At 42.0% G+C, this 24,955-nt stretch overlaps 2 protein-coding genes across 2 annotated transcripts; one reads left to right on the top strand and one right to left on the bottom strand.

Moving 5' to 3' along the window:
- The first annotated feature begins 3,001 nt into the window (after window positions 1–3,001).
- On the top strand, window positions 3,002–19,527 carry artnb (artemin b). The gene is made up of 5 exons (XM_026313625.1): window positions 3,002–3,449; window positions 4,089–4,420; window positions 15,918–15,988; window positions 17,455–17,665; window positions 17,869–19,527. Exons 2-5 carry the CDS (start codon window positions 4,303–4,305, stop codon window positions 18,360–18,362), a joined length of 894 nt encoding a protein of 297 aa, XP_026169410.1. The 5' UTR covers window positions 3,002–3,449; window positions 4,089–4,302; the 3' UTR covers window positions 18,363–19,527.
- Window positions 19,528–20,781: 1,254 nt separating this feature from the next.
- ptger4c (prostaglandin E receptor 4 (subtype EP4) c) lies at window positions 20,782–22,368 on the bottom strand. The gene is made up of 2 exons (XM_026313618.1): window positions 21,517–22,368; window positions 20,782–21,378 (listed from the first exon to the last, which is right to left on the bottom strand). Exons 1-2 carry the CDS (start codon window positions 22,366–22,368, stop codon window positions 20,782–20,784), a joined length of 1,449 nt encoding a protein of 482 aa, XP_026169403.1.
- Between the last annotated feature and the right edge of the window lie 2,587 nt (window positions 22,369–24,955).

Here is a 24,955-nt window from a genome sequence, read left to right as displayed (position 1 = left end):
CCTATGACATGAACAGCTCCTCAGTGGACGTTGGGGTGATTGTGTCAGTGAGAGTCTCTAAGGTCACGAATGGTGAAAACCTGAATTTGCCTTGTTTGGGTTCTGACTCTCTAACTGGGAAGCCAATCTCTTCCCCATCATCTGTGTACTTTTGTTTTGTTGTGCTACTTGGCAAATGTTAGCACGCTAACACACTCAACTGGTGAATGTGGTAAAGATCATCATCATCATCATCATGCTAACATCACCATGCCAGCATCCCGTCAGTATTGTTCCCTAATAAATGACTTACTAATTATCTGTGTTTTAATGTTTGGATATTCTTCCTATCATTTCAGCTACACGCCTACTTGTGTGAGATACGACGGAGGCCCTGAAGGATGCTCTTTAACCACTGCTTTGGTCTGATGTGCTCGCTGCTCACCCACCATCCATCCACATAATAACACCTCTAATCAAGCTGTATGCTGACGCTTTGCTTTATGATTTGTTTATATGAACAGTGATACAACAAATCAGGAGAACGGCGGCGGGAATGTAGCTTTGAAATGCTCTGATGAAGTGTAAATTACTGCAGATTTATCTGTGCTATATTCAGCTGTTGAGCTAATGTGGAAACATGTTGTTATGGAGCTCATTGTTTTGCTCTGCAGCTACGGTCTGACGACTTTGTCCCACAGATTTGGCTTTGTTTTACAGATTCTGCCTGGGGGCTTTGGACTGTGCTGGATGAAGGGAGGTTCCCACTTGATAAGTGAAAACAAACTTAAAAGCTGGAAGAAGCCCAAGAGAGGAAAGTCACCTTTGGATGGAGAGAGCACAAAAGAGGCAGGAGAGGAAGGGCGAGCAGTGAAGGCAGTGACCCGTGCCTCTGGAAGAAACCAGAGAATTCCTGGAGGGTATGAAAAATAGCCTTTGACTGTCCTTCACATCTGGAGCAGTCACTCATCTTTCTCCATTTTTATCTCCCCTTGGCTTCACCACCCAAAATCCAAACCACCCACCAGCTTCCCCAGCCGGTCCTGAACTTGGATAGACCTACAACAGCTCCAAAGGCCAGATAAGCACCTCGTATCCACGAAAACTGCTGTGCAAATCTCAAAGGGAGAGCAGTTCTTTTTTAGACAATACAATAATTTTTACCAGACATGAACAAATGATAAAAATCCAAAAAAAAAAAAAAAAAAATCTTAAAGTTAAAGCATCAGAGCTTTAAAGCGTCATGTTAAAACTGCTGTCATGAATCCAGTTTTTATTCTTAAAAGGAAACGAAACATTCCTCGGCAGTCGTCGTGTTCCCGTAGCTTGCCAGGGACTAAATTTGTGTATTTGTGTGTGTGTGTGTGTGTGTGTGTGTGTGTGTGTGTGTGTGTGTGTGTGTGTGTGTGTGTGCGCTGAAGATATATGCGTGTTGTGCTTGCATGGGGTTTAACTGTGGGTGTATGAACAGTGTCATGCTGCAAATCCCTCTCACAATGCCAAACAAGTTCATCACCATCGCTCACCGTGATGAATGATCTAGAGACATTTATGAAAATCACACACAGACACTTCTGAAATTTGTGGTGCCCTCTGCTGTAACTCTGCCACCCACCTACTGACTTAGGGTTTACACAGTGATTCATTTTATTGGGCACATTTTTCACTCTGGAGATTATTATCACAGCTTTTTAAGAGGAGCACTGGCATTATTTGGTAGCCCAGTCGGTTTGATGCGTGTCGTAATGTGTCAAGGAGTAAAAACGTAGAAAAGTTATTTATCTCATCTTGGTTCTCAGCAGGTCACAAATATATGATCCTCCTTCCTCATGTTGTTTTCAAGCTCATCCTTATTATCTGACAGCACAGGACATTCCTGCATGTCATGCACTTCAGCTGTGTGCATTGTCGGCTTGTTGGTTGGTTCTATTAATAGCATTATGGCAGAGACAAGGATCCTCCCCACAGTTGTCTGCCTCAGCGTGGAGAGTGGGCCCAGAGAAGAAAGCCAAGGAGCTGTTTACCCAGCCTTTGTGCTCGGCGGGCCTCACTGTTTGCCCTGTAGGGAGTGCCTCAGCTGGAGGACCTCGCTGTGTGTGGGAGGATGGGTGGGTAAAAGTGGGGTGGCAGGATGAAACAGGGCAAAACGTGAAAGGTGGTGGTGTGTGGGTTTTTTTTATGGTGCAGTGAGCAGGGGTCTGTGGCGTGTCCATGACAGCAGGTGGAACAGTCTATTAAAGAGGCCATGGCATGAAAGACACACGAAGCGAGGTGGCAAGTGTGTATAAGTGTGTGTTTACAGAATGAATGTGCAGAGGGGTTACATACTGGGTGTTTGAGCAAAACGACCACAAACGACACAAAACAACTACAAGAGACTTAGAAGAGATGCAGAGACTGGGAAAGACTTTACTATACAGATATTAAAACAACAAAATATCACATCACGTCACTACAAAGATATGCAGCAGCTACAACTACAAACAGACAATGACCACAAAATGATCGCAGTTATACAAAATACCCACAGAGACTAGAAAAACAACTTCCAAGAAGATAAAAATGATCATGAGAAGATGCAAAACAGACTCTAAAAAACTACAAACAGACATTAATGACCACAAACTGCACAAAACGACTACAAAGAGAAACAAATGACCACAAAGGGACAACACCCAAACAAACCAAACAAAACCATCACAGGGCATGTTGCTCCTATGTAGTTGGACTCCGGGTGGGGAGGGGGGGCTGTGCCCAGGGGTCCATTGTCTCACAGTCCGTCCTTGCATGTGTTTCTGTGCCTGTAATGAAACAGCGATCATTCATGATTTGGGGAGTAAACACTCAGGGACAAATGTCACTTGGTGGATTCCTTCACTGACACACTTCCAGAAATGCTCCAGCTCTCAGATCAGCGGCCACCGCGCTCCGGCTTCACTAAGTCTCTGACGCGCTGTCTTTGAGCACAGTCCTGTGCAGACACAGTATAGCAGCTGTGTGCTAGACTCCCGAGGAGAGAAGAGACCGGAGCGGCGCAGTCTCTGATAACCAGGATACCTGCGTCCAAAGCAAGAGTTGTTGTTTTTTTTTTTTGTTTTGTTTTGTTATTTTTCACAGGAGAGAAGCGCTGGCTTGGAGGCGCTGGCTGTAGCTGCGTAAAGGCGTGACGCATGGACTCCGTGTGTTTATGAGATGTTTTGACCAACAGAGCTGCTTTTTTTTTCCCACTTTGAACTTCACTTTCTAATCCTCCTTAAAGCAGCTGACGCGTAAGAGAAGAAGGAAACAAGACTTTCCCCTGTGACTTCGTCCCAACCAGGGGACGGCGCAGCGTCTCTGCGTGGACGTTTTGACACCGTATCGACCTTGACTTCACTTTAAAGAGACGCAGAACATGTTTTCAGACCTTTCCCGCGGTATTATTTACATATTAGCCATACAAGAAGACAAGACTGGACAAGTTAGTGAAGGTAAGGAAAGGGGAGCCATGCCTGAAAAACTGGCTCCATATGATTAAACGATGGTTGGACGTGAGTCAGCAGAGACGCAGCACGAGTAGCTAATTGAGGACAAATATTTATTTATTTTTTTGACACAAGGACTGTCCGTCCTTCTCTGTCGATCGCTGTGTTGGTTTGTTTATGTCACAAACTCCAAACCTAATTACATTTTACACAGGCGTTACCCTGCATGCACCGCTCAGCTGTCAGCTTTATTTGCCCTAACCTGGAGTTGCCGTCTGCAAAATGTCAAACTTAAGTCATTTGGTCTCGTGTTCTGACATGAAAGACATTTTCTTTAAACACTTCAAACCATTTTCATTTGTTTAAGAGTTTGACTCGTTCCAAGATTTTTCTAGAAACAGCACAGGATGTGGCAGATGCACAGATGACTCCTGATTCCTTTGACATAGAGGCAGCTGATTTTAGAGAACACTTGACTTTGGGAATTTGTTTAACATTTGTGATCAAACGTGAAAAAAAACCATCCCCAGACACTATTTCTATACGGCTCAAGCTCAAAGGCCCGTTGTAAAGCTGGAAAACTGGAAAATATGACTTTAGTTCACAGGTTTGTCTTCAGTATCCATTCTCTCTGTTCTCGTTCAGGGTGTTGAGACTGTGCGTGGAGCCGTGACAGGTCACCGGACAGAGGAAAAGGATTTAAAAAAAAAAAAAAAAAAAAAAAAAAACGACGAGGAGGAGGCGCCTCTCGCGTTGAAGCTGAGCCGCTTTTAGATGGATTCTTCATGTTTGCTTCAGCCTCAGCGGAGACAGCCTGCTCTGAACACTTCCAACTTACCGTGACAGTGAGGTGTAAAACATGACACATCGCAGCGTATGGATTGCCAAAAACATGAGCTGTGCCCAGCGTGGAAAAAGCGGCTCTCGTGTCCTCTCCGGTGCGCGCTTGGAGCAGAAGATTGCGCACAGGACAGCTGGTAAGGCGCCATTCAGATTCTACTAAGCTGTGATTTAAAACAATGTCATTTAGGAACATATCTTTGGATATCTTTATGTGTAATGTCACAGTGACAGCGTGTTTTCAACACTGTTTGATATTTGTTTGCTTTTTGCTTCTCGCTCCAAAGCTCCCTGCACGCACCTGCCATCTGTTTCAGGCTCCTCTGACTCTCAGGGCCACTCTGACCTGGATTCAGTTTAGGATTTAATTTAGTGTTTTTTTGGGAGTGTTTGTGAAATGTAATGTGGGACACAGATTGAGGGGATGTTCGTTCTCTGTGTCTTATGAAGAGAAGTTTGATGGTTTATGGTCTGAAGTCTTCAGATTTGACTCTGAACCGTGGGGAAATGTAGGGAATGATTGTGCTCTTAGATATTTGTGTGTTGTTATGGCTCAGTGGGGGGACCAGTGGCACTTAGAAAGTCTTCCTGTGTGACCTTCATCTCTGGTGGGCACTAAATCTAAATATCAAAGTGTTAGTCTCTCTCTCTCTCTCTCTCTTTCTCTCCCCCTCTCCCTATCTCTCTCACTTACACACACACAGGCCCACAGCTGCCTCCATTTCCCTCCTCTCCGGTGCCTCTGGGGGGGATTATGAGCAGATGAAGTCTTTTAAGCTTCAGGTGTTTTGACGTGCTGGAAATCAAGCATGTTTTCTGTCCTCGGATAAAAGTGTGTTGATCATTGCGGCTTTGCAGGGATGCTGTTTCAGGATCTTTCTCAATATTCTCTCGTCACATTCACAGTTTCAGTTCAAATGGTACTTTCTGTGCCAAACTGTGCAAATTGTCAGGATTTGTCCATTCTGCACTGTAGGACTAGGTGCATGATCCATCACTGACTCACACATTTGCAGATGAACTTTCATACTTTTGCACTGACTCAATGACCCACTGACTCACACACTCGTGTAAATACAGTGTCACTCATGCAGGCAGACGAAGCCCAGTTGGAAGATGGCGAGTCTTAGAGGTTCAGAGGTGACTTCTGCTTTGGTGCTTTATCTTTTTCCTATCCTCTGTGCCTCAGAAGTGCTGTACTTGAAGAGTCTGCATGTGTGCCAGAGCTTTGGCTTCACCTGCGACATGTCACACATCTCCAGAAGGCGCCACTCGCCTAAATGCCTGTGAAATGTGTAAAAACACGTCGTGAAACAGCCTTGTTTTTCTTCGCTTGTGTTTCTTTAAAATCTTAGGCTTGTTCTCAGGCTGAATGCAAGACTATTGCCTCTGATTGAGGCATCTCACGCCCCCCTGTCACACTGCCACAGTTTTCACTTCCTCCAGTCAAAGGTCAGGAGGTCGGCTGCCTTGCAGAGGGTCAGGTTCTGCGGTCCGGCATGTTCTTTTTACCAGCAGCCTCCTGATGTGTGGTCTGGTTTGTTTTAACTGGCATGTGGCTTTACAAGAGCTAGCGTGCCGTTTGTTGGTGTTACGGGTTTAACTCTTTGTTGTTCTGATGCTGTTGGGTTCCTCCTTATGCTCCCAGAGAGTCAGCTAAACACTTGCAATTAAAATGACAAAATAAGTTATCATTATTAATGCTTATTTCTATGAAAGCATTCTCATAAATGCCTTTGGAGCCATTGCGGCTGCAAACAGACTGATGCTGTTTGTTTTTTTTTTCTCCCAGTGGTCTTTATTATTCACTAAGCTTTCAGATGCAGAGCCTGATACTTCACATATTGCTTTTATGTATTTCATTTAAGATCCCGAGACATATTGAGGCTAAATAAATCTCTAATCTTTTGGCTTTCTTAAAACAAATTCACAATAATGCTTGACTTTCTCTGATAATGGATTGTGTTGTGCATTTGCAGGATCAGGATTCTTGTGTTCCTGGGTCATTAAATGGCTCAAAGTCTACGACTAAAAATAATACTTGTTTATATGGAATCACCATAACCAAAAAATAACAGAAAACATGTTTAGCTGAGTTCACAAAGAATATATCAGAGACCAAGTGGGCTATAAACATTCATTTCATATAAGTTAAAAAGATATGGTACCAGATTTGACTACTTGTTAATAAGCTACTAGTGAGATGAATCACTCACTGGATTAACTTGAACAGTTTTAGTGTGACATCGACACATTTTGTACGTTTTCTTTCCTATACCTAGTTTTAGTAGACAGAGCTGGCTAGTTAGCTGGCATAGGAAAAAAACCCAACTATTTCTTCCATACATTGAATTACTGAATATTTACTTTCAAATAATGTTTTGTTTAAGCAATATTATTTATCTGCAAGACGTTAAGGCACCGTACTAAAACTCTGCAAACAATACACTATCATATTTACCACTTTAATACTTGATTTCATGATCTGATAATACACCATAGTGTAAATGTTCTCAAATGAATCGGTAATAAAAGTTGGATCAAACCGTGTAAAGTGATCAAAGTGTCCACTAGAAAAGAAGAAAGAAATTCCTGACACTAAAATAAAAGGTGGAGTGGACTGATCCCTCACTAAGCACAGTGTAAGCACTTAGCAGTATAAGCGCTGTAGCACTGCAGGTACATAAATGCATCATACATAGAAAGCTTCACTGGTACATGCAGCATATTAAGCATATTAAACCATTAAACCAGAGCACACTCAGATGAGTGGAAATCTGTCAGTAAAAGATGGATGTGTGTTCTGTGCAGGGAGCCTTGTCTTCAGCTGTGTCTCAGACCCGGCGTGTAACGTTACTCTGGTTGTTTTGTCCCAGCACTAATGGAGAGAGTGCAGTGAGAGAGATTGATTATGCAACCTGAAATGCCACAGGGCAACTTCAATCTGGAAGTGCTTAAAGTATGCAGCGAACCACAGTGATTCCTTCAGGGAAAATTGAAGGAGGCATGATCTGACAAAAAGGAATTTCAATTTGTTAGATGTATTCAGACAAATTCTTCCCATGCTACTTCTGTTTTTTAGGTCCTTGCTTTTGTAGCAGTGGACATTCTCATGTAAGTATGCTAAGGGAATTAGTTCTTTCTCTGATCTTGAATTGTTTTGTTGTTGCTGAGCTCTTTGGCTTCTTTAAGTTCAAACAACTTAAATTATTTAGAACAAAGCAGCAGTTAATACTTTTGGAGCCGCTGATGAAACATAAACCTAACTCCTGTCCTTATCGAAAAATCTCCCTCCTTAAAACAACTTTTTCTCAAAACGCAGAAGAATGTTAACTAGCCCCGTGCAGTGTTTGTCTGTGAAAGCGTTTTTTGATACAATAAGTTGTATTCTTTTGAAATTAGCAGGTCAGGTTCATTAATCATAGCCTCTAAGGGAGGCTTTGAACTATCAGGCCAGGTCATTAAACCCAGTCTGTCTGGGGCGCGAGCGGGCGACACGGAAACACTTTGGAGAGCACTGGTTCACCCAGACACAAGTCACACTAATAATGGCCGGTGTATGAATACGCGTATGTTTGTGTGTATGTGTGTGTGTGTGTGTGTGTGTGTGTGTATGTGTGTCATTGATGGCCACTTTTCAGAGTGCTCCTCTCAGGATCAGCGTGGGCTTAATTTGGAGAAATAACAACATGAGATGGGAGCAAGAAAAGGTCATGAGGGTGGGGGTATTTCAGGGTGTGTGTGTGTGTGTGAAAAGTAAGGGGTTCTGTGTACATATGTGTGAAATTTCAGTTTTACCAAGTGTGTTTAAGGTAATTGAGGCAGAAAGGCAAAAAAGACTTGTGTTAGGGTAGATACAAATGTGTGTGTTTTCTATCTATTCTTCTTCATCCTTTTCCATTCTGTAAGTGCTGAGGCCCTCACAGCAAAATGAAATCCTATCTTCTGATCATCGCTCTGACACGACTAAACTGTGTTCCCATTTAAGGTGAGGGTCACCCATCCGCTCTCTGTGTGGCTTCCTTTTAAAACCAACTTAATCAGGCAGGAATTCAGGTTATTAGGGTCAGGGACACTGGGAAGCTGTTTCAGTGAGAAACAAAGTGAACGGGAGCAGGGTGGTGAGGACACAGATGTGTCGTATCAGGACGCTGTCTTTTTCTCAGTGCTCATGGGGAAAAAATGGGATGGTAGTGGATGATAGTGTCCTGTCTAATTTACATGATCGAGTCACAAGCTGCTTAAGTCTGATGCACTGTGGGTAGTTGTTGCTGTGTGGATGATTAGCGCTAACTGCATATTACTTCAACTTTCCAGTGACCCTGCACTCTTAATCTTGAAGAGGCCGCTGTGCATCGTGGAAGTTACAGCCGATGTGGAAAATCCTACAGCAGGTTCATTACACTTATGGCTAGGAACCCTTCTCTCTTCTTGTTCTGCAGTCCTCAAACCTGATGCACGTTTTGTTTTTTTGGTGCCGCATTAAAAGATAAATGGGGTTTATCACAAGTCTGTATCATTTTTGTAGTTATGGCCATATTTCCTGGTCCTAACAACAACAATAACTTTAGTTTCATCACCGTAATTGCTGAGATCTGACAGCAGAGTGGCATTACTAAAAATAATTTCAACAGGATAATGAACACAAGCAGTTACATAAGGTTTTAGAGATTTCTTGGCGCCACATGCGAACACAGAATGAGCTGTGAATGGTGTTAGAAAACAACTGCCTGCACACTCTGCACACGCAAAGCAACATTAGCATTTCTTCAGTCATGTTTGTGTCAAAAAAAACAATATTCTCTCTCATTTAGCTCTTCTCTCCACCAGCGCCAGATGAAAATATGCGTCTGTTAAGCTGCTAAATGTTACAGTCTGTTCACCAGCTCTTCTCTAACTGTGTCTGTGTCTGTTTTGGTGCTGAGCAGGTAGTTGCAGTAGATTTGTCAGTGCAAACAGCTGCTGGTTGAGTCATAAAAGCAGGTTAATGACAGCATTGAGAAAAACTGTAAAGTTGTGGGCCCTGAGGCCAAAACAGTTAAAGATGCTGAAAGGCTCCATATATCTGAGGTTAACTATAGATTCAATTGATAATAGGCTAAATGTGTCGCATAAACCAAAACTATAAACCAAAGCTATTACAGCACCTGCTTCACCATGAGAATATGTTTCCATCAGAGGCGTTAGGAGGTTTTGGTGATTGAGATGATGAGAGAGACAGATTCTGTCAGTAACACCATCAGAGCTGTAGTTCAAGTTTTACATGCTGGTCACTGATGACACTTTTATATCCAGTGGAAAGGTTTTGCTTCATTGTGCTTTGTTGTGACCTGCACTTTGATGACCTGCAGTAAATCTGTGCACATGTGAGGGTGTTAATCCAACACTGTTACACTTCAAACATATTTTTCTACAGGAAGAGCGATCATTGATGCTAGTGAAGAACCATTAGACATGTTTTTTCTCTGCAGCACGTCTCTTTAGTGTGGAGAGAAGGCTGCAGAGTCAGTAAGATAAATCACTATTCACTCAACAGGAAAACAATAAGTCTACCTCTAATGAGCTCCAGGTTGTGCTGTCTGACTCTAAAGGCAACGCCTCAAAGAGGTATTGTTTTCCATAACACTTACCCTGCACAGCTGATAAGCAGCAAAAAAACAATCACCACAATGTCAAATATGCATCTTAAGGTTGCATTAATTGTTTTTTATGAGCTGTAAGCACATCAGGTATATATTTATCATGTTATAAAATAGACACGGTAGCAAACAATGGCCTATTTATGCATCCAGAAGATAAACATCAACATCTGCATTTATTTGGTGTGATGTTTGTGTCCCCCTTTTAGCTGCATTTTTGGTTTTCTTCTACTCTGAAGGAAATATCTGCCTCTTCAGACGCTAAATTGTGCTCTGCTTGCTAACTGAGTCTGTCTGCTGTTTGGAGATGACCAGGTGGGTTTGTCGTAACTGAAAACAGCTTCCTGTTGAGTCCAAAAACAGTGCTAATGAGAGCAACCACAACAGTAAAGCTACAGGCTGTCAAACTAAAATGAGACACTAAAAGTTAGGTGATCATTTCCTGTGGGTTACACATATCCATTTGATTCATTGCTAATATAAAACTATCGATTACAACAGCTTTAAATGTTTAAATAAGGTTAATCTGGCCAGGAAATTGATTTACAACTCATTATTGTTATCTTCTGTAGAAAAAAACTATAATACTCCATTTTTGATTGAAATGTCCAAGTCCAATCAGTTATGCAGTCGGAAACAAAGAATGTGAGAAACTGCATCCACCAAATCTTACACATTTTAACTTGCTAAACATGTTTAGCAAACAATAATTATCAAACATTTGAATCACTCTGAGTAGTCAATTAATTGGCAATTCAGAACCAAACAGCTAGTGAGTAGTGTCTTGGCCATCGTGACAGAGGTTAGAATCAGACTCTGGCCCATGTTAATCCCAGTCAGTCCGGCTGAGCCCAGCAGAGTTTCCCTCCCTGCATGTTTGTGTCTCATGCTTCACTGTCTGGCCTGAAAGGATCTCAGACACCCATACACTCAGATGTTGTCAGTTGCTTAATAAAACCTCGTGGTGGGAGAAAAGCGACACGGGCTGAGGTCATAATGATTTACTCCTCTCTTCACCACCCTCCTTCAGGCACTGTAGTGTCCACACCTCTGATTACTTCAGGCCCCTGTGTGTGAGCTCGACTGTGAGCAAGATAGAGTGTACCTTGTGTGTTGTGGTGGCAGAAATTGCATGCGTGTATGGGTTTAGGTGGGGGGCCTCTCTGCCTATCTGAATCCAGGCATGGGACCTGCTATCTGTTTCTCATTTTGGAGGCGCTCTGTGGTTTTCCAGCTGTGACAGGTCTCAGAGTGGAAACTGGCACTAACGAGCAATTACATCCTGCCTGCCTGCCAGGGATTATGGGATTACGGACTGACCGAGCTCCAGTCTGCGCTTTCTGCACTCTCATTGTGTCATTCCCTTGCTTCCCTGTGTTCACCTTATCTCTGCTTTAGACTACCCCCATTCACTGGTTCAATTATCTTTTTTTCTTATTTTTCTATCCTCTGGACAATAGCCCATTCTCTATTTTTAATTCTCTCTGCTCTTATCATGTGCTTTTTTATTATCTTGTTCCCTTTTGTCGCTCCTCCTCTAGCTTTTTCCTCCTTTCACTCAGTCCTCCTTGCATAGTTAAAACATGCTGTCATTAACTGCTGAAGAGTGAAATTGGTTTAGTCAGGAAGGGGAAGAGAGCACAAAGAAAAATCTATTTATTGTCGATGAAATTTAAATGTAGCATGATGTATACAAGAAAGGATCGGAGATGTGAATAAAGCACAAATTTAGTGTCTAAAAAGTCTTTAAAATGAGTTTAAGTATTAACTTTATATATATAAAACCCCAAATCACATCATCAGATTTGGCCCAAAGGACTTTTCTTAGACCTGATACAGGTAAAGATAAAAAAGCACTCACCTAATCAGAATGGGAGTATTTCCTCGTCTCTTGTACGACAGACTGAAAAGATATTAAACGTGTCCACAGAAGTCTACAAGGACGATTAAAGCAAAGTTACAAAACCTGTTTTCATACTGCTCTGGGTGCATATATGCAGAGCTGCATGTACAGCAGATATCATCGTACTGTTTTGTGAGACCTTCGTAGATTTCTCAGGGTCTGGTAGTGATCAGACGTCTCTACCTCTCTCGCCTGCGTCTCCTCTTACATTGCAGGTGTCTTTTATTGAGCCGGCGGTGATTTAATATACTCTTGTTTTTCACTTCGCTCCTGCAATCAGGCAGTGTGGTAGTGACAGGTTAAAGCTGGAGGTCAGAGCATTTGATGTGCATGCGTCTTTAATAGGCGGTTATTATCAGGTAGGTATAGCTCTTAGTGAGAGACCAAACACCGGAGCTTTCTGTTTTTTGAGGTGGGAGATTTATGGAAGCTCAGTGGGCAGAGCTCAGGTCTGAGGGTGTAATATTATACAGTAGGCACACAGATTGCTAATCAAAAACACATTTATGTTGTCCTGCTTCCTTTCTGCCACTGTGAAAAAAATGGTGTTAATAATAGTATCAGTAACATCTTTAAAAGTAATATGAGGGAATGATTTTATTATACATACTGCCTTAGAGACTCAGAGTTATGAGGAGAGTTATGGAGCCTTCAAGCGAAGGAAGAAAAAGCACATAGCGAAGGAAAACACACATATGTTTTAGTGTTTTTCTTTAGTTTTTTTTTGTCCATTTGAGCACAAGGGAAGTTGAATAAATTGATCTTTAATGGACTACCTAACATTTGTGATAGCCTAACCACATCATATCATGTGATTTTCACTAGAGTCCCAGGCTGTAGAGACTTGCAGCTAATCCTAGTCTTAACTTCATTTTGACCAAATATGTATTTGCTGCATTTTAGGGCAGTAGCCAAATGATGTAATATCAATAAGATAATGGTCCAAATGCTGGCAATTGTGAATAAAGTTTCTTCTAATATCCCTGCTTTTTAGTGCTGCTGCTCAGTGCACGTAATATTCAGGGAACTGATGTTACTTTCATGCTGACAGCTTCACTTTTAAAGTGGATACTCTGTTGTTTTTAGCTCATAAATATCTCCCAAACAAAATGCACATCCGTCCTCTCCAAGCACTTAAACAGTATTTGGAAAAGCAATTCAGAAGATCAGAACAGTCTCTGGAAATAGTATCTGGCTCTGGCTTTTGGGTTGTCCTTGCTTCAGGAGGGTTTACCCACTTAACAAACTGTGAACAACAACTGGAGCGCAGAGGACCAACAATGAAAATGGAAGGTGACAAGAACTCCACTCTCCCTGCTGCAGACAAGCAGCCTGATGGACAAACCCAAGCCTTTAATCAGCCAAACAAGGAAGAAACACATGCTCGGCTTTCTAAACACACATAGAAAGAAGCACATGTTCCGTGTTGGATATGAAACTGTACATACACACACCGTCAGTGGGCTTGTGTCAGTCTGGAGCTCTTCAGGACCAGTTTCCCACTCCATCTTCTCCTCCTCTGCCCCCACCCGCCTCATCCCCTGAAAAGGCTGGAGGCATTGGGCTGTAAACAGCTCCAGAGTGCTGGGGTGAAATGAACCAGTAGACAGGCCCATGTAGACTCCCAGCCTGCTGCTCTAGAAGGGGCTAAACACTCGCAGCTGTGTCATTAGAGACTCAGAATGGCACCTCTCCTGAGACACAGAGAGGATCTGTAGCTCTCTGTCCTGCGCACACTGCTGTTAGGCTTTAGATCAGCTCAGAGACAGAGGGAATCGAGGGGCCGAGAAGTCAGCACAGTTTGGTTTTATATTGCAGCAGTGGTGTATTGTCTGTCTGTCCGTCTGTCCGTCTGTCCGTCTGTCCGTCCGTCCGTCCGTCCGTCTGTCCGTCTGTCTGTCTGAATTATGTTCAGCTGGTCTCTCCTTGTCCTCTTGTTCTCTCCCACCCCTCAGTGTCTGTAACTTCGCTTTCTCTCATCTTTATCACAACTGGAACATGAAGGGCTGCATAAATGCATCCACAGGTCTTATCGTCAGCCGTGATCCGTAAACCTTTTGTCAGTCTTCCATCTCACTGCATAGACAGAACCGATGAGATTGTTTTTGACTGTTAAATAAACATGGGTACACTACATATCGGTCAGATCTGCAAACGCATGAACAGTACACGCTCGAATACATTACTATGGGCATACAGTGTTGCTGTAGTTCAGTGCTGAGGTTATACAAGATCTCTTAGAGATGTTAGATGTGGTTTCAAAGCTGTTGGAAGGATCTGTGGGCAGTAGGCTGTTTCATCAGACCAACTTTGCTTTTCAAAGTAGAATTCACAAAGTAAGAGAAGAAAGAAGGAGAAAGAAAAGTGAAAGGGTAAATAACAAGGGGGAGAGAAGACAAAGCATACAAACCACAGAATATGTAGGTAAAAAAATGTAAACGTGGGAATTGTGCACTGGTTGGATTTTATCTGTAGTTTTTAACCCTTACTTTGGAACAGTCCCCACAGCTTTTTATATAAAATGAATCAACAGTGATCATTTAAGTTATGCAATATAAACATTTGCTTGTTCTGGCCTTTCAAATAGATTTTCCACTATAAATTTAATATACATGGATGAGAAGTCCTTAAATGGATCAGAAAATCTTTAATTTGAACGTCCACATTTCCAGACGGACTGTACAAACTCAGCCTGATCAAAAGCTCCAGAATAGCTACCAATGACATAGATATCATTTAGTAAACCAAGATTAACAATTAACAGTCGTTCTCAGCTTCATGCACAAATTTGGGATTTAATAAAGAAGGCCAGCAATTTGAAGTTTTTCTATTGGCCTCTGAAAAATTTCAGGGCATTTCTTAGTGTTTTCCTTCAGTGTGTTAACTTTTTTCATGAATTACTGATGTTTCAGGCCTAAAACAAAGGAAAAAAAGACGTTCTTTGGCTGAGGCGTCTGACATAATTTAAACTTTGCACACAGTGATCACAAATAAAACCTCCTTTTTTTGAATCCCCAGCCACAAAGTTTGGAAACCAATGGGCTAAACAATTTAACAAAAGAGATCAACAGGTTTTCTTCAAGTGAGTTTTACTATAATACTCACATGTCTGTAAGTACATTTAAATAAATTGTTGATACTGGTTCATTCTGGGTGTGTAGAGATTCCTTACCAGCACACCTGCAGTGTAAAATGGTAGGTGCAAAGTCTGTTTAGGACCAAAATGATTAGGCTATAAATTCATTACACTTTTTAGAAGAATAGTTCTGTAAATGGCAATTTCTGTCTGTCTAGCACTTTGGTGCAGACTGAACAGGTCAGTATTGGACTGATCGAACATTTTGTACAGACGTTCGTGTCCCCAGAGGACGTGTCCTAATGACACTGGTCATCACCTGACCTGTAGCTATACCTTTTTGTAGAACTGAGGCATAAATAGATGAGGAGTGCAACTCCCATGTTTGAAGTACGTGATGCTCTGACCTCCGCTGAGTTTGATGTGTGGGGGGGCCCTTAAAAGAACCTCATGACCTCATGTTACAGCACCCTGCAGCCAGCAGTATCCCCCACACTGCACGTACTATATATAAACATCTGCATCCGTGACACTTCTTATCACCTGTCCTGCATGTCTGTGGTTTTTGTCTGGGACCTCCGTGAAGTGCTCTCGCTATGCCTGGTTCCCCCTGCTTGTACCTCTGCCACAGGAATAACCCTGAAGAATGCCTTTGACAAGATGCTGCCTTTTGTTGCCGGACTGTGGCTGTTTGCATGGATGTATGACCCGACAAGCCAACACTAGCCACACTAGCTGGCAGCAAACACTGGTCTTTTACTGAAGCAGCAACAAACACTGGGACGTGATTTATGTGACACGTTGGCTTGCTTGGGGCCCTGCTGGGGTGGGTTTTTTTTTTTTTTTTTTTTTTAACAGTATTCGGACAATTGGAAATGTATAGACATTATATTGCCCGCATGTTGTGCCTTTAGTTTATGTTACCCTTTTCATAGGGAGTTCTGGGAGGAGGAAAGTTGACAGAGTGTAGGCTTGTTCTTGTTCTTACATTCCTCTTTCCTTCTCTTTCTCTCCAGGTGGGACCAGATGGAGGGTTTGGAGGAAGGACAGACAGGAGATTACTTCTGTAATGTCAGCGAAGGCCAAGGTCTGTCAGATTGAGACATCGCCAAAAGAGCACCCTGAAACTTTCCTCTCCTCTTCCTCTGCTTTTTCATCCTGTCTTCTATTACTTTGTATACTCCCCATCTCTGTCGTTCTCTCACTCTGCATATTTTCCCTTCACGTATATGAATTCATATCCGCAAATAATGGCAAGCCTCATAATTTTTCATTTCCGCTGCACAGACCATTATAAACCAGATAATCAGTTATGTGTAGGTATAAATTGTTAATGAAATCTATACCCACAAGGCTCAGAGCTGAGCTCTCCACATCAGCACAGATGCTTTCATTGCTAAATTATAAGCCAGTGGCCGAAAGCTTGAGCCAGGGTGAAAAGACAGCAGAGTTATTTGACTTAAGTATTAGTAGTGAAGCATAAGGGGGATCAGTTTTAATGAAATAGGTTTAAGTATAAGTACTCCTGTAATTCTTTTGAAGATTTATGTGCTCTTATGAGTATTATCTAATTTTCTTAATCTGTTGTTATATCCCTGAAGTACTTTGTCTTCTAAGCTGGTACTCTATATTTAATGAAAGTACCAATATGGCATCATGATTCTTAATATTTTAAATATTTGGCAGCAGTTTTCCTATGTAAGAAAGCTTCACTTAAAAACTGTAACCCACTCTGTAGTTCTTGCCTTTCTAAAAGTACTTGATATAGTTGAAGTAGTGCAATATATCATCAGAAATCCATGAAAGGGAGTATTTTGGTTATATTTTGGGAGAACTACTGTAAACTAACCGTATACCTAATTGCCCCAAATTTGATACCATTCTCATGTCTGTAAACCAAATCTGAAGCTACAGCCTGCACCTAGTTAGCTTAGCTGAGCATAGTGAATAAAAACAGGGGAACAGCGTGATTCTGATAAATTATGTATTTACAAATAAGAATTATTATTGTCATTGTGATCAAACATAAAATTCCCATATGAAGGAAGAGTTTCTAAAGAATCAGTAGAACCGTATATCACTCTCTTAATTTGTGTCTTTCCAAAAGTAACTGAATAAGATGTGTCATTAAAAATATACTTAAAGGCACAATGTGGAAAATGTGAAACATGTAGTGGCATCTAGTGGTGAGATTAGTGGCATTTCTACTGTAGAAACATGGCATGGCTGCCTCCATGAAAGGAGACCCCCTCCCTTTTGTAGATTAAAAAGACTCATGCTAAGATTAAGAAATTGTACTTGTTTATGTTTTACACACTAATAACAACATGTTTATGTTATAAGATGATAATACAAAGCAGCTTAACAAATGACTTATTTCATAAAGAACTAAAAGAAGTACCAGGTAATCGTAGCAAATGTCTACTGTCTGAAAACCAGTTCTTGACTTTTTTTTATTCATCATGCTAACCTTTAGCTAAATTATGCTAATTTTTTTTTTTTGGGGGGGGTGTTTCCATCTGTCTGCTCACATGTGTCATCTGTCTCTTGTAGGTGCTGCTCTGGGTGCTCCTCTCTCTGCTGCCTCTGGTGGAAGGGGCTCATATAAAAGCTGCTGCTGGTGTGGGATCAGATTCAGGCCATGCTGTGGGCCTGCTGGGAGGACAGGAGGGGCGAGAGCTTCCTGTGACACTGCCAGAGGTGGTGGAGGACAAGGACCAGGAAGACGACAGTGACCCTTACTCTACTTGGCATGCTCTATACGGTACAGCTCTTATGAAAGTGTCATCTACAGTACATCTTCAACAGGCAGTCATCTAAGTTCATTTACATGGGATTTAAATGGTTATGACGAGTCTTTTAAACAGCAGAAGGAAACTACAATCTGCAACAGAATTGTGAATTACTCTAGATAAATGCTGACTTTAACTGTCTCTGTCTACCACTCCTCTTTCCTCTCCATTTTAGACCCCTTTGTAATGGAAGAAGTGGATGACCATCCCAGTAGTCGCTGGGCGGGGCGCTCTCCACGATCGTCTGACCCCACAGAACCTCAACCCAAGGGATCACAGAAGAAAAAGAAGAAGAGGAAGAGGAAAGAACAGGAGGAAGAGACAGTAAGAGATAACAAAGGTAGGGGTAAAAACAGGCAGCCAAAGCAAAGCAGCAGGGACTGCCGTGTGGAGAAGAGAGAGATGAGGGTTCGGGACTTGGGCCTGGGGTTTGACTCAGATGAGATTGTCCTCTTTAAGTTTTGCGTTGGCTCATGCCAGTCTTCGAGAACAAATTACGACCTGGCACTGAAGGCACTGCTGGAAAATGGCTCACTGCCTCGCCGCAAGGTCAGCAGCCACCCCTGCTGCCGGCCCGACCGGTATGAGTCGGTTTCCTTCATGGATGCCCAGACCACGTGGAGGACCATCCAGTCATTATCGGCCGCCAGCTGTATGTGTATGGGCTGAAGAAATGACTGAGGGAACATTGGTGTCACCCATCCTGAAGAGTGAGGAGTCAAGAGGCTCAGGGTGGATGCAGATTCCTGAAAGGCTTGAGAGTAGGAGACAGCCATAGGGGGCGCTGTCACTCGGCCAAAGCAGAGGAAGCGATGGAGGCCATGTGTTGGCTTCCTGATGTGTATTAAAGAGGTGTTAGCGCAGCTGGACGTTTTGAGGGCAAAGGGCAAAGTCAGAGACTGAGGAGGAGGTCACCAGGGAGTCACAGTCTGGATTCATTGTTTGCTCATCAAAGGATAAATTGTTTTCAAAGGAATAATTGCTAACTGATGCAGACCAGCTTTTACTCATAAAAGAGACTCTTTATGTGAACGACTGTTTTAATGTTTTATATGGGCGTGACCTGAAGGCTAAAGCTCAAGAGATATAAACAAAAGACAGAGTTAAAGGACTGACACTCTGTTTATATTAAGACTGATATGATGTTCACTATTACTCACAGTGAAACCAGCTCTTAACAAGCATTCAATATCTTTATCTTTTTTTTTTTTTTTTTTTTTTTACACAAACAGGGACAGTTTCGTTTCTATGTTCAGGTGAACTCAGCCAAATGGATGCCATGCATCTTCATGTATTACTGTATAAAAGTAAAATATATTTATTTCTGATAAATTATTTATTTATTATAGCTTCATATGAGAGCTGTTTTAATAAACTCTATATTGCAGATAAATATCTATTTATTGCCAAGATTCAGATTTCACACTAACAGTTACTTCTACTCGCATACAGTACGGACAGTTTTCTTCTAAAGGTGCTGATTTTTATACTCATTCAACGCCATCAACAACTGATTCTGAGCACATCCATTAAAGATGTCTTAAATTAGTTAATTAGCTAATTAGTTAAAAGCTCAGTGTCTCTCAGCCACTTCATCCAACATGTTTTAAAAATATTTAGTCATATAATAGATATCACAAACAAACTGGTGTTCTCACTGTTAAAATGTGTTTTTTTTTTTTCTCAAAACGCCTCATACTTGAGTCTGACAGCTGATCTCTAGTTTTGCAGTTAATTCTGGGTAATGATTGTAGCTTTTCCACACCATAACTGAAACAGTCACTTTTATATGTCTTCAATGTACATACAACAAACAAATGAAACGTTTATATAACAGGACCTCAACATTTCTCATTTTAAAGGGGTAGTAATTTAATTCACTCACACACCCCAAACACATTATTATTATTATTATTATTATTATTATTATTATTATTACATAAAGTTTCCTTTATTTTTGTATGGCATTAACCTCTAAAGAAATAAAGTTTTTTTAATATATGTCTTGATGTCACTATTTACCTCATTCATTACACAAGTTCAAACTGACTTCAGATGAATGCTCTCAACACCTCCACCTTTTTAATCCAGCTCAAGACTTTTTGTGTTATAGCGCCACCTGCTGGTGTCAAGTTTAAAGCAAAATTTTATCCTGTTGTCGATTTTGAACTAAAAGAAGTGTAGCTCTCCTGCCATCTGTCCATAAACTGAACTGAAACAACTGGGATAAACCTTTATTTCTCTGCACAGACCCAGACATCCAGCAAACACCACTGATCACACAACTTACAGCAACAGTATATATCATTTCTTTTTCCCCCAAAGGCTATATGTCCACTTTGGCTGTTTGCAACTGCAAATATCAAAATGCTGTAGACAAATGTGTAATATCAAACAAGATTTAACAAGTTTACATTTCGTTTTCTCAACACTGTTGGCACAGAGTGAATTAGCAGCATGTAAATGTATGCATTAGCATGTTATGAAATAAAGCATAACAACAGCACATAGTGGATTAAAACGTACTGCAAATGGCACATATGGATTCTCACAGTACATCACACTCTTCAAATACCACTCCCTTTATTTGTACCCATGGGGTATGATCACATTTTGTTTACATTTCCATGTTTGGGATTTGTCACCACAAAGACAATCTAGTGGCCTGTTTGTATACTTTCAGAAAAAGTTTTATTATAGGGCAGATTCAGATTGATTCACAAAAGTGACCTGACCATTGATATTGTGCCCCAGCTATAGTCACTGCACATAAAACACATAAAGCTGTAGTTGTGTTATAATTGCACACTTGATACTGAAATGAAATACTTGAACTGAATCTAGACACATTTCTGCAGCGGGTTGACTCCTTATTAGTGCGGTAATGTTGTAGATGTCGGATTCGTTCAGAGTTAGTTGCCAAGCGCTGTTTCAAGTGTTTCCTTCGTGTAAGCTGATAGAGCTCTTTGGTGTTTCAGTGTGGAGTTCAGCACATGGCAGAGCTGATTTTTCTCAGCTGAACTGCTGTGCAGATGTGACAGCTGCCAGACTCTAAACTAATGTTAGACAGATAACAAATGTCCATTAATTAAATGCATTTCGCAGACTGACAGGAGCTCGGTGTGCTGAATGTACAGGTGACAATGTCCGCTCTTTTAACGCGAGCAGTGAGGAGCGACGTTGCGCCGCTTCTTGGAGACTCATCCAAGACCACTTCCTGCTTGGAAGAAGCTGCTGTTTCCTCCTCACACCCGAGAATCGCGGACGACTCGACTCTGAACGGGTGAAAGTTGACTCGGGCGGTCTCGTAGTCCCACGCTTGTCTCATGGCGAAGTCCGCAAAGGATTTATTCTTGACTGACAGCTGCTGTTCTGCGTCATTCTTGAAGCTGTCTGTGCGCAATGACGCGTAACTGGTGTCATTGCTGTTTAAAGACCGCGGGGAGTGTTGACCTCCTACCCAGCCAATGTTGTCACTGCGACGGTCATTAACTCGGGTCACTGCCCTTTTCAGGTTCTGGCAACCCTTTTGCAGCAGGTTCTTCCGGCACAGAATGTACACCCAGGGGTCCAATATAGGGTTGAATGAAGCGAAGCGGATTGCAGTCAGGTCGCTCCTGTAGTCAGGTTTCCCCCCAGAAGAAATATAGGCGGGGTCATACAGCTGGTTAACGAAGAGTCGCACCTGTCAGATAAAAACACGGAGACAGGGAATATCTTAAGTATTAACATCTCAAAGAAAACAGACAACAATGACTACACACATGGGACGTGCCATGAGCAAATATTAGAATAGCCGCAGTAAAATAACTTCGTGTCCTACCACTAAGGGAATGGAGCAGACGAGGAAAACGATAGTCATGAAGATCAGAAGCCAGAACATTTGGATCTCCGCCGCTGAGGTGACCGAAGGCAACCGGGGGAAGCGTCGACGTGGGCCTCCCACCTCACACAACTCCGTCCTGACTATTCCTGTCCTCTGGTTCATCCCCACCAGCGACCTGCACACCGCCAAGTTACAAAGAACTGTCACTGCGATCAACAGGAGCATCACGCCGCCGTACAGGAAGGAGTAGCAGGCTCCGACTGGATCCATTGCCCTCCAGTCCAGAAAGCACCAAGTCCCAGGAAAGTGCCTCACGTGCTGGCCGAAGCCAAAACTGGGCATAATGCACAGTACAATGTTGGCCAGGTAGATGACCAGGAGCGCGAAGCGCGCCATTGTCCGGTCTATGTGCTGGGAGTAGAAATACGCGTGGTTTATGGCCGCGTATCGCTCCACAGCCATGGCGCACAGGATGGACATCCCGGCTGAGCCAAAGAACAGCATGGAGAAGGAGAAAAAGTGGCAGAGCAGCGCTCCTCCTGGCCAACGACTGGCCACATATGTGGCGATCACCACCGGGCTGGTGAAGCATGTGCCCAACAGATCTGTGATGGCCATCCCACAGACCAGAGTGTAGAAAGTGGTTTCCTTCTGCTCCCTTTTGGAGATACACAGCACGACTATGGCGATGAGGTTCCCCAGGACTCCTACGGCGAACATTGTGGCTGAGGTGACCAGAGACTTGGACTCCAGCCGGAGCGAACTGTGGTTGTGGCTGAGAGAAAGAGCCTGCAGCGGCTCAGAAACATTCGTGTCCAGGTCCCCAAAAGGAAGGGTGTCGTTGATCATTGTTAAAACCAACAATGCCCAGATGTTAAACTGCAATAAAAAGTGCGTTACTCAAAATAAATAAAAACTAACTTCATTATTATGTCTTGAACATCCTTTTCCAGACAGGTTAGAAAGTGCATTGCTCTGAAGTGGTACTATTCCGTTTCTTTGTCGCTTCCAATGCGCCAGTAGAAGCTGTGTGTCTGTGTGTACGTCTCTCAGTGCTGCGGGTTTCCTATTTAAGCTGTGTGCTGATGTCAGGAGAGTGACGCGCGGGCTGTAACCGCGAGGATCCAGGTTTTAGGATCACATTTAGGCGGATAAAGAATCAATATTCAACGCCTTTTCTCGTTGCTCGGCGCGTATTAGCCACAGAAGTAAACCCAAGAGCAAAATGCCAACATCTGGACTGGTATCATCTAGAGCAGAAACTTCCAAATCTGCGTTCGTCTTGTTTGTATAACGAAACAATGACACAGAATCATAATAGAATGAGCAAAGTGACAAGCACAAGCAGAAAACATTACTCTTAAGAATCGTTTTTTTACCTAAATTTGTTTGACGGTTTCTCATTCTTAAGCCTTTACAATAAAAACTACTTTACATGGTCTGGATTGAAGGTCTTGGTGCATATGAAGGTCCACACATCCAGCTGAGATGACAACATGCCCGGGAATGTGGGGATGCGATGGCTCAGCACAGGGACACGGGAATTGTAAAACAATGGCGGTCACTAGGTTGAGAAGGTCAGTTAAACAAACGACAGTAGTTACTATCATACTTACATGATCCAAAATTTAAAGTATGGAAATGGTGCAGATCACGTAATTGATCCTAAATTTCAGCACCAAGGTCAGCGCCTCCAACACAGTCAGTACCATGAACAGAGAGACTCAACACGCTGCAGCAAGACCAGCAATTATCCTGCTATTATCGATAAGTGATCAAGGTGTGGTACAGTCATATCTTGGAAATCGAAATATTCATTCATTCTTTCATAAATTCTTACGTTTTTAGCTACTTGTTGTGCTGACATTTAAAATGTTGCCAAATATTTTAGAACAGAATTTGACCGAAAAAGTCACATGACCAATTCACTAATTGATGTTCCCCTCAATTGCATCTTAAGATGTTTGCTGCTGCTGATGTCAGCACAGCTGGAGCCCGCAGCGCATGTTGTTATGATCTCCATGGACTAGATAGTTCATTAAAACATAATGAACAAAACTTAACAGAGATTTGTAAGTCTATAACTAAACCTAACCCTAAGTATGACCATGTTTAGGAGCAACGTCATGCATGTTATTGGTCTTTGACATTTTTAATGTAGGCGTGTCTGAAATCGCCTCTTGGCGAAAGGGTGTTTCCCAAATATTGGTCCTCAGAGCAGTAAGAGTTTTGGGACAACCGTCAGCATGATGGACCAGAAGGACTTCTGGGTCGAGGACAGATGAATGAGCTCATAAGGGAATTAGAAAACACTGTTAAAAACCACAGAAACAATTACAGTTGTGCCATAAATTCACAAACCCCTGGCACAGTTTGAGAAATATTGGCCATTTTTTGTAAAATGTGTCTACCTTTCTAAAACTATAATAACAACTGGTATTAAAGATACTTTCTGACCACTTTCCTTACGAAGAAATGTTTTCTAGATCATCAGTGATTTCAGTATTTCTCAAGCTGTGCCAGAGATATTTACATTCATGAGCACAAGGTTATGTTAATGTTTAATCTAATTAATTCCAAGCAGAAATTGAACTACAGCCTGACTTTTGCATTGAAATCTCATTAATGGCACAGCTATCAAAAACTGCTACTCCAACCATAGCCCACCAGGTACATCTCCTTTCAATGAGCCTCAGGCTGCACCTACCAGGGCAAACCTGGAACCAAGTTTGTATAGACCTGCTGTGAAAGCTAATCGTGCACCAATTATGCATGAATTGAGAGTGTGAATTGAATGTAAATGACACCGGATAACGCATTAGTGCACTATGAAAATATAGCCAGGGAGGTCTCTGTAGCAGCTCTTTGTCCTCCTTTATGTTGTGAAGATGTAAGTCTCTCAGCTAACCCACGCATTGGCAGGGCAGTTCTGCTGAAGTCTTGCTTCAGAGTGGCAGTATGTTGGCTACTACAGCTGTAATGAAATGTTTTTATACATATAAGTAAATAATATATAGTAGTATGAGTAAAATGTAGTTAAATCAAAATAATGCACAATAAAGGTCCCTGTGTGTGTCATAATCTGGATTATAAGTATATTATTACTCATACATAAAACGCAGCATTGCACTGTAACAGTTAATATATGTGTGAAACACTATTTTCACACATTGTCATACCCATAGTTTATTTTATGAGTTGATCACATGTTTTATATAGAACTTGCAGTTAAACTGTGAAATAAATGTAGTGGAGTAAAGATATAAAGTAGTACACACTGACAGTGATTGAAGTACAAGTACCTCAAAATTGTACTTGAGTATATACTTGTATATACTTGAATATAGTGCTTCAGTGGGCTACTACATTCCTTTGTTAATGGATGCATGAATTAAGTGATCAGCTTTAATTTAATGAAAACAACATTGTTGCTTCT

The sequence above is a fragment of the Mastacembelus armatus genome, chromosome 17, assembly GCF_900324485.2.
Source record: "Mastacembelus armatus chromosome 17, fMasArm1.2, whole genome shotgun sequence".
Classification (NCBI taxonomy): Eukaryota; Metazoa; Chordata; class Actinopteri; order Synbranchiformes; family Mastacembelidae; genus Mastacembelus; species Mastacembelus armatus.
The sequence above is the reverse complement of the archived record's forward strand: the minus strand, read 5'-3'. Positions and strand labels throughout refer to the sequence as shown.